The sequence below is a fragment of the Pteropus vampyrus genome, unplaced genomic scaffold, assembly GCF_000151845.1.
Source record: "Pteropus vampyrus isolate Shadow unplaced genomic scaffold, Pvam_2.0 Scaffold134, whole genome shotgun sequence".
Classification (NCBI taxonomy): Eukaryota; Metazoa; Chordata; class Mammalia; order Chiroptera; family Pteropodidae; genus Pteropus; species Pteropus vampyrus.
Window position 1 is genome coordinate 1,809,289 of NW_011888915.1, and position 10,504 is coordinate 1,819,792.

A 10,504-nucleotide genomic window follows, 5' to 3' on the forward strand; every position below is an offset into this window, starting at 1 on the left:
ACTAATTCTTTCAGGTTTTGTCTGAGAAGTCTTTATTTTGCCTTCATTTTTGAAAGATAATTTCATTGAACACAGAATTCTAAATTGGCATTTTTTTCCCCCTTCAGCATTAAATATTTCACACCAGTCTCTCGTTTGTATGGTTTCTGATGACAGAATTCTGATGTAATTCTTATCCTTGTTCTTCCAAAGGTATGTTCCTTTCCCCACCCCTTCTGGCTTTTTTCAAGTCTTCTTTATCTTTGGTTTTCTGCAGTTTGAATAAAATAGCCTAGGTTTAAGTTTTTTGGTATTTATCTTTTTTCATGTTTTCTGAGCTTCCTGGAGCTATCTTTTAGAGTCTGTCACTAATTTTGGAAGATTCTCAGCCCTTGTTACTTCAAATATTTCTTCTTTTCTTTTACTTCTGATTTTCCCATTACTTGTGTGTTACATCTTTTGTAATGGTCCCTCCAATTCTTAAATATCGTTCCATTTTGTTTTTCATTTTTCTCTTTGCATTTGACTTTGCTAAGTTTCTGTTGACTGTCTTCAAGCTCATTCTTTCCTCGGTTATGTCCAGTAGACTGATAAGCCCGACAACAGCATTCTTCACTTCCATTACAGTATTATTTCCTTTTGATTATTTCTTAAAATTTCCACCTCTCTGCTTACATTACCCATGTGTTGCTGCATGCTGTTTACTTTTTCCATTATAGTCCTTAACATAGTAATCAGCTATTTTAAATTCCCTCTCTGATAATTACAACATCCATGCCATATCTATGTCTTGCTTTAATGCTTCTTTTCTTCAGACTGTGTGTTTTCTTTTAGCATACCTTGTCGTATTTTGCTGAAAGCTGGAAATGATGTGTCACAGCTGAAGTATTTAGGTTTTCAGTGTGAGGATTGATGTCAGTCTGGCGCTATTATGTTGGATCCCTGTTGGTATGGTGTTGGGATGTATAGTGTTTTATACCTTTGATTAAACCTCAGTTTTTTTTAGGAGGGTTGGTCCCTGGGCTGTGTCCTTCAGAAGTGTTTCTGAATCCCTTTTTTTTCTTTCTTCCTTTCCCCCAGATCAAACTTTGTTACAGCAGGTTTCCTTAGGGACAGAAACATGAGGAGCTCTTTTTCTTACTGTCACAGTGAGAATCTGGTAAGGGTTCTGGAGCTAGAACCCAAGACAGTAAGGGGGGACAACCCCTCCGCCCCCCGAGACTGGGTCTCCAGGAATTTTGAACTCTCCAGCTCCTCATTCAGTCTCCAGAATTCAGCAAAATTACCTTCAGTGTTCCTGACAGTTCCTAGCTCCAGCAGCTTCTGTTCCCAATAAGCTGATCTTGGCCATGCTTCTCTATATCTGCCCATTTCTCTAGATGGAGGTGGGGATTTGCCTTGTGATCTCAGTTTGCTGACTGATCTAAGAAAAGTCACTGTTTTTCAGTTTGTTCAGCTTTTCCTTGTTGTGAGGATAAGTGTGAAAATATCCAAGCTGTTTATTTGCCAGAGCTGAAACTGGAAGTCCACCTTCATTTTTCAATTTTTCCTTAGCATTTTGAAAACCATCATTCCATTTTCTTCAATTGCTGCTGTTCTGTTAAATTGCCTCCTTTGAAGATCTTTTTTTCTCTGCCTATTCAGTGATTTTCTTGTTAACCTTGCTGTTCATTCAGCCAGATTTTACTAATATATTAGGTGGAATTCATTACACTGCCTGGATATAGGGGTTTGGGTTTTTTAAAAGCTCTGGAAAGTTTTCAGCCATTCTCTCTTCATATGCCTTTTCCTAATCTCACTTTTCATTTTGGATCTCATGGTTATGTTATACCAGAGCATTTTTCAGCTGGTGCACTGTAAATGGGTTACCAAAGTGTTAAGATAATCTGTGCTGTACAAATGCTATTTTTTATGTTCATTATGACATGGAAATTTCGAGTCGTGAAGCATTGTTTTAGACCTCCTTCAATCATGCCTCTTATCCTCTTACTCGTTTACATACATCACACACACATGCATTTAGAAATTCTGGCTTATTCAGATTTTTTATTTAAACTGAATTTATTTAATTTAAATGTCTCTTCAGATGTGTTTGATATGCTTTTAGATCCATCCATTGTTTTTTTCAATTATACTTCCAACTCTATCTTTAAACTTACTAAACATACCAACTTCCAGGCTCTGAAAATACTCCCTAAGAGAAAGCTAGCTTACCTCTTTGGGTTCCTGCCTACACTTAGTTTTAGTCCAGCGTTTTTTGTGAGAGGTTAGGTAGGGTACTATTTCAGTAATCTATCAGAGTAGAAGTCTAATTACCTTGTGATGCTATTTTTAAAAAAATACCAGTGCTACATACTAGTTCAATTTTTTCTTATCTACAATTTAAAAAATACATATAGTTCAGTTAGTCCAGTATATATAAAACTTTAATAACTTTTTTTTAAACAAATAAGATTGGTTAATATCTTGGCCCTGACTTATACTTGCATGTTATCAATCATGACAGAGCTTTTGTTTACTCAAATAACACTAAGCTCACTCCTTTAACAAGTCTACTGCTGTGGGTAATGTTAAAAGTCTTTAGCAATGATCTTTACCTTTAGGCTTTTTAATGGGTTGTGGAAAATGCCCTTGCCTTGATTCAGTATTATTAATATGTTTTAAATCCATGAAAATAAAACAATTTTGTAGAACAAAGATAGTATGAAAGCATTATAAAAGCTTAAATAGTCATGTGCAATATCAACAGCTTAAAGTTATTTGACAACTTGGAAACCAGTTACTTCGGAATGAAGGCTTTAAGAAAAATTGCAAATATCCTTATTTATATGTGAAAAAAGGTATTCAGCCATCAACTCAGTATTTTATAAACACTAACTCCATACACAATTTTTACTGGCATAGCCAACTGGTTCACATTCTTTTATATTTATATTTGTCCTACTATAGACAAGATACTTTGTATTTTTCAAAAGCTTTCTAGTCTTAACTAATGCCTTTGCTAGCTGTAAGTAGTCTATTATATATACCAGAAACTTTATAAAACAATCTTGAAAGTTTATCTAAACTTTTATTGCTGTTTTCTAGATGGAATACCTCTGTCCAAAAGTCCAGCTCCAGTGCTGCATTAACCAATCCTCTAATAGTAATCAAGCATGTCGTTTTTTTTTTCCCATAATGTCTTATACCCAGTAACACTAAGTAAAATTTTTGATTAATGTAGTAACAATGTAGTAGAAACAAAAATCATTTGTTAGTTTTCTTTCTCCATGTCTCCCATAGAGGCAGGTGGAGGATGTCTATACACATTCAACAGAGACTCCTGTGCAGCTCATATACCTCTGTTTCTCCACGACACCTATTTGTCTTATTAATCTTGGTATCATTGGCTGTGCCTTTCTAAAATTTTAACGTTTATGAAAACCTATCTGGCCAGCAGGAAATAATAGTAGTATCATATAGTATAACAGCATAATATTGCTATGCATACAAATCAAACATCAACATTTCATGCTTTTGACATATTTAGAAGTGAAAGGTGGTCCACAAACCTGAAGAGAGAAGCAGTAAGGTTTTCATGCAGAGATACTCTTCATAAGATACCTGAAGCCTGTTTAACTCAGAGGAAACAAACAGCATGTGTTTGCATTGGTCATACATGCAGGGTAGAGCCATCCTCTGCCTGTGAAAGACAAATATCAGTGTTCGAATTAGGAAAATAGTGCTTCTTCCAAAAATGTATGTTTTATTTTGCAAAACTGAGTGCATAAAGGAAAACTTGTTACTATTAGGGTCAGAATTTCGAAAACTTTCCTTAAACTTGGGTTTAGATACTGAGTAGTATCTAAGATACTCAGTAACATAATTTTACATTGGAGAAATTATTTTTCTATCATGCGTGCCATGTATTGTTTACTTCAGTGTTTAGAATTTATTATTCCTATAGAATTTATTACCGCTTGTTCGTTTAAATCAAGGTTTTATGGTAGCATTTGAATATGGCCAACTAGATAACACAGTGTTAGGTCCTACCCATTTAAAAACCAAAAGGCTTTTGTTTTTTTTTTTTGTTTTACAGAGGCACCTTCCCAATCTCTTAACAGGAATTATACACTCCTTTTCTGACAAGTATCTTTTTCTCCTTTGGTTTCTAATACATAGTAACTTCAACAAAGTTATAAGTAGTAGAGTGAAAAAGTATTTTCCCAATATCCTGACCTAAGGACAATGATGAGAGACTGTTTTACAGCTACCTGGATGGTCAGGTAGCTGTAAAACAGTCTTGAATGTGTACTTTCTGACATCCAGAATCTGCCTATTGCGGACACCAGAGCACTATGGAAAACACAGTGAGCTAAAAGAGCAGAAGGCCTGCCCATCTCATACACAAAAAAGAATGTGAAGTCAGAATGGCCTCTTCAAAACTACTGTTCGTATAAACCCTTTATCTTCCAAAAGAGCTGAACACTGAGAAAATTTTTCTGTAATTCCTATGTTTAAGGAATGTATGTGGTTATGCTGTGACTGTTTAAATTTGAGTATTGCCAAAATAAAAACCCTGAGTTAATTTTATAAAAGAGGATAAACTGTTGTTTCATATAAATCTCTGTTCACTTTTAATCCCGATTAAATGACTTCAAATTGCTTTTTAGAAAGTGACTATAAGTAAGCATGGTTGGAGTCAACAAGTACTTAGAAATTGAAAATGTCTCTGAGTTTATACATATTTATCAATTAAAATTTTATTGAAGAAAAATCTTGTTAAATTGTGATGAGGTGGTTCGAACAGTCTTCTTTTTGGCAACGAAGTGACTTTCTGACACAGAGGCCATACGAGTGTCTGTGTGGAGGCCTGGTCTGGCCAAGCACACACAGTGCCTATTAGCTAAGAGCAGAGACACTGCCCTTTCTGGGAATACAAAGATTGCAGCACATATATTTCCCATGTCTCTTGTCATCTTGCTTCTCACTGTGAGGCTTGGTCCTTCTCCAGGTCTCACTCAGTTCAAATGACACCTCCTCTAAGAAAGCCATTAACTACCCTATCTGAAATAGACCGCTCTCTAGTAAAAACTCTCACAATCTGAAATTATTTTATTTAGTGGTTATGTGTTTCTCCAGCTAGAATGTAAGCAGTAAAGATAAGGAACCTTGTTTGTCTCGTTCTCTGTTATAGTCCTTTGCTAATGTGTACCAGGTAACATATTAGGGGTATGATGAGTAATAGTTGTTCCCCTCTAATCCATTCTCCATCATGTTATTCTCTTTTTTAAAACCTTCCACTGGTTTCTTCTAGGATAAAATCTAAACTCTGTATCATGGCCTACAAGATTCTGCTCGAATTGGCCCCTGTCCACTTCTCTAAACTCATACAGTATCCTCCATGGCTTTCTCTCAATTCCTCACACATGCTAAGGTTGTTTCCAGCCTTTGCACACTCATTTCTTCTGCCCAGGATGCCCTACCTTCCACACAGCTTGTTCTGTTTAGAAAGGTCTTTCCATGGTCCCCAAATCTAACAGAGCTCTCTCCCCTCAGTCCCTATTATACCTGAAATAACTTTGGTCATTTATTTGAATTTCCCCATCAGAACGTTAGCAGGGCCCTCATCTGTTGTGCTTATTGTTCTAGCTGAAGCTCCTACCAGGCGCTTGGTAAGTACTCATATAACCCTGAGTGCATACCATGCTAGAAAGTAAGCATCTTTAACTCAGTAGCTCAGCCAGCTAACCTAACACCTGAAATCTCTGCTTTAGATAGTTCCCATTTGTCATGCCATATATATGGTCTTGGAATTGCCAGGTAGAATAAAGATGTACCCCACTACTTAAAGCTTCTTACATAATACCTAAGAATTTCCTTTAAAACTTTTGGAGCTAGTATCATCCAGTCTACTAAAACACTAAAAACACGAGCTTACTACATCATAATGCAGGCCCTCCCCTTTAACACTCGGCTCAAATAGATGCTATTCTATAACTTCTACACATTATTTTTGTGCCAAGCATACCCAAGAGATAAAACAATGTTTGCTTGATCTTCACAGAATGTTTCAGCTGTCTTCATTACATTCAAGTCTCCTTTTCTCTTCCCTCCAAATATTCTGTTCATCAACTGAGGCTAATTTCCAAACTCCTTGCCATTCTGCACATATTTAAAGTTGTCACTGGTACTTTTAATATGGCATCCAGTTATGAACACAAACTACTAATGATGCTTGACTCATGTGGAGGACAATGGGACTATTCTACTAATGTGGTTCAAGATTTCATTAACTTTTTGAACCCCTGCCAACAGTAAGTACCCAGAGATCACAAATAAATATACATCTGTTTTCCCCCAAACACAAATCCCCTTCATTTTTCACTCTGCTCTGGCCATGGGTAGATATGTGATAGTGTGTATCCCTGTATGTATTCTAATAAAGGAGATTAGCCATGGGCACAAAAAGTAGTAACAGAAGGTAGAAAGTGATATGAGCTTGAGATAGATAGCAGAGAGGTCTTTTATGGTGATATGCACATCACAAACTGAGGGTATGTTCGAGGAATGGATCACCTGAGTGGGAATGATGAACAGGTGAAGGAGAACAAAGAGAGAAAGGGAGGCCAGGTTATGGGAAGCCAGAAACCATGCTGAGTGTACTGGGTGTTTAGCGAGGGGACACTGAAGACATCTGTGTGTTGGGGAGATACGTGAGCAATGGTGCTTTAGGAAGAAAAAATTTGTCAGCATGATAGGATACACTGGAGGCAGAAAATGAGTTCAGAATCCACTGTAATATGAGGTAAGTGGGAATGGACATCGGAAATATTTCAGATAAAAGCATGGGCCTAGACGGCCAGAGGACAGCTGATTTATAAAATCTTAAAACTAATTAAAAATTCTTGTTCCCAATTCTGTCCAAGTCATAAACGTTGAGTGAGTCTTGCTATGCAAAGAGATACCTTGTGTCTCTGGGTCCATACCCACTACTCCCTCATCTATAACTGTCCCTACTGAAAGTGAGATGAACAAGAATTGTATCGTGTTCCTTTTCCTTTCTGGAATAAGGTTATGTAATTAAAACAATGCCACCATAAAACTGCTATAGACTTTACTGACCCCAGAGATGCTCATGGTTTAAATAGTATCATTAATACGTCCTGGAGCAGTAAAAATGCCACATGTACATTTACTCCACATTATACTTGGCTAACCTAAAACGTTGATAAGCTACTCTCTTTCAAATTTGCCCAATTCCAAGATACTTGGTGGCATTGAGTCAGTCCTGAATGATCACATTAGCAGTCCATCAGGAAAACAGCTGGTTAAAGCTACCCTATGAACACAAGGAAAAGGACTCACAAATGACTTACTCATTAATAATCAAGTCAGGAGCAAAACACAGCAGGTTTGCACTTGACTGTCTATATGATCTCCATCCCAGGGCAAATGCCATGAGGAACATCCATGAATATTGCAGTAGGATCATTTGGTCATCCAGGTGTAAGTTCCTGAATCCTAAATTAAAAGAAAGAAAAGTGTGAGGAAAACTAGGTGCCAAAGAGAAGATCATCTCTCTCAGAATTGCCAAAGACCAGATATGAATTAGTCTTGTTTTGCGGGACCTCTAACAAAGTGGGCTCAGTCTTCCTTTGTCATGTGACAAGACCTCAGTACTTTTTAATAGCATTCCATGTTTGAAAACTTGAGTAGCCAGTTTTTGGCACCTTTTGCCTATTTAAGTAAACATGAACTAAACAGTCAAACAGAAAGCCAAGAGTCCTGACTTGGGACATTACTCTTTCTCCCCTGATAGAGTAGGAATGACAGCAGATCAGGCCACTTTATTCTTGTCCTAACCGTGTGTGTGATAAGTCCCCTCTAAATGTAAAGTCAGGGTGGACACTAACGCTGACTTCTGCTATTCCACATCAAGTTCTAATAGGGCAACTTTTATTTCAAACTATCTTACAAATTAGATTAACTAGAATTTACATTAAATGCGTACCATTTTATGTAGTGGAGTTAAAATCATTTTACTTTAATACATAATGTCAACATGCTTGATTTTTAAAAACAATACATTGAAGGAAAACAAACTTGAATTCTTAGAAATATTATACATTTCCTTCCCCTAATTAAGTGTAAAAGGAAGTCTGAGTAAGTCCTGTAACTCTAGTTCAGGACTTGTGTTATAATGTCCTATGTCTGTTACTATCCTCTGAATAACTATCTGAAAAGTAGGAGCAGTGTAAAACTTTTATTATAGACTCTCCATTCTCCCATATTTACCTGGCTTTCCCTTTGTTAGTCCCTAGAACTAACAAGGAGACCAGGGTGACAAAGAGCCAGAGTGTTTTTAAGAAACAGACTCATAGATAAAAGAGAGCAAACTGGAGATTGCCAGATGGGAGAAGGATGGATGCCAAAGATGAATAAGAAGTACAGACTCTATACTGGTTCAGCACGGGGAATAAAGTCAGTAAGATCTTTGTATGGTGACAGATGGTTATTAGATAATATCATGGCTGTCACATCATAAGGTACAAATGTAGAATCACCGTATTGTACACCTGAAACTAAGTTTCTTTTTTTTTTTTTTTTAAGGTGAGGCAACCGTTGGTTGACCTCGCAGATTGCAAGGACCTTGTCAGCTTAGAATCCCTTACTATTTTTATTTTTTTATGCTTATAGCACCAGGTTTTCCTAGGTGGTCTCCCATCCAAGTACTAACCAGGCCTGATCCTGCTTAGCTTCCGAGATCAGACAGGATCGGGCTTGTTCAGTGCGGCATGGGTCGTAGACAAAACTAAGTTTTAAAAAAGGAAAATACATAGGTTTGTACCTTAGCAGTGTCATTTTTTGCATCTTACCTGGTATCGCCTTGGCCCATTTCACTGCTGCAATCACTTGCCGCCCGCCTAACATATTAAGCGTGCTCATGATCCGCCATGTCGAATCTGGAGCAGAGCTGTCATAGCCTGCATATAACACCTCAGGTTCGATGACCTCCAACAGTGACACCAGGGTGGGCGTGAGTTGCGGCAGTGTTGCAGGAACTATTGTTTTGTTGGCGGGATTTTCAGAGGTTTCTTGTGAGATTCCTGTAGTGGCCTGCTGAATTCCTTTTATCTTTTTCTTTGTTTTTCGAGCTATAGGTATGAAAAAAATACACAGAAATGAGTTGCAATAGGAAGGTTAGGTGGAACAGTTTATTCAACAGGTATCTTACTTTCTAAAACTATTTAGATTAAAAGAGAAATGTTTTATTTATGATAAAGTGACATGGAGTAAGAAAAACTTTTTTTTCCCCTGAAAGCAAAGGACAAAGAGAAACCCATGCATATATTAGTTTCCTCTACAAATATGCTAGTTACTTTTTCATTAGTTATTCTTTATACAAAATTGAGTGTCTTATTATGGTAAAGCAATATAAATAAATCACTTCTGTAGAGTCTTCCATAAATTAATCTTTTGCTCCAAAGTCAAAATTTTCATTGGTTATATAAGGCAAATTACTTTTACTATCAATTGAAAGAAAGAATCTAAGCTTGTGATACCAGACCGGAAACTGTGGCTCAGGGTTAATCTAAATTACGGTAATATATATAGTGAAATAGAGCTATACTATTTATATACACTGCACAAGGTACCCTTCACATCAAGATGGGAAGATGATATAGCAGATCACATGCTAAAGATAGTTCTAACAGCAGAAAAATCTACCTTTTTTTACCATCTTTTTTTTTTTTTTTAAACCTGTAACGATGGGTATTACTTGGGCCTAAAAACATTTGGAAAAATAAAAAAACTTTACATTTCTCCACATGAATTATCAGTGGGTAATTTCTCTTTTATAAGAGATTATATTGATGATTCTATAAATCTAAATTTTACAAATCCATTTTCCTATATATATGTATCAACAATAAACTAAAGCCATCTTTGACTTAGTATGGAACAACGTAATCAAATTACAACATGGATGCTGTAGACTTCTAATAAACGTAGACATACTCTTTATCTGTTTTAGTGACAAATAAGAATTATACTTTTTTAGTATGTGTACTGCATAGTATTCTTAAAGAGAATGTATTCAGAGCTCCAAGGAAGGGCAAGAAATGCGCCTGGCTTAGTTTTCAAAGATATAAGCCATTTTGCTAAAGGAAAAGGTGATCATATTTTAAAATAATTATTAGATTCTCTGTCCCTAAAATGACAAAAATAAATAGGTTGTGGATGATAGGTATTATGGTCAGGAACTGTATCTGGTGTTAGAAAGGGGGAAAAAAAGCCCGTTGTTTACATTAAGTAGAATGGTCCCATTTCTTACTGTGCTGAATGTGGTCCTAAGAAGTTTTAAGAATTTTTAGTTAACATTTCAAAACAGAAACAGGGTCATGATAGATCTAATTTATTTCACCATGGTCACCTGGAGACAAGGTATGGTGTAAAGAACATGAATCTGAAACCAACATGGCTGAATTTCAGGTATCTGTGCAAGTTATTCCCTGGGCCTTAGTTTCTTCTTGGGTAAAAT

General features: G+C 36.5%; 1 protein-coding gene and 1 pseudogene across 10 annotated transcripts in view; both read right to left on the minus strand.

The window, feature by feature from the left end:
* NR3C1 (nuclear receptor subfamily 3 group C member 1) overlaps window positions 1-10,504 on the minus strand; it is a 95,405-nt gene that overhangs the window by 11,167 nt on the left and 73,734 nt on the right. For all 10 annotated transcript variants that reach the window (XM_011367463.2, XM_011367457.2, XM_011367465.2 and 7 more), the window contains exons 5-7: window positions 8,838-9,116; window positions 7,338-7,482; window positions 3,531-3,661 (exon numbers count right to left, since the gene is read on the minus strand). In XM_011367463.2, coding sequence (XP_011365765.1) covers window positions 3,531-3,661; window positions 7,338-7,482; window positions 8,838-9,116 — 555 coding nt within the window. The remainder of the gene's footprint in view (window positions 1-3,530; window positions 3,662-7,337; window positions 7,483-8,837; window positions 9,117-10,504) is intronic.
* Window positions 8,650-8,769, minus strand: LOC111744416 (annotated as a pseudogene).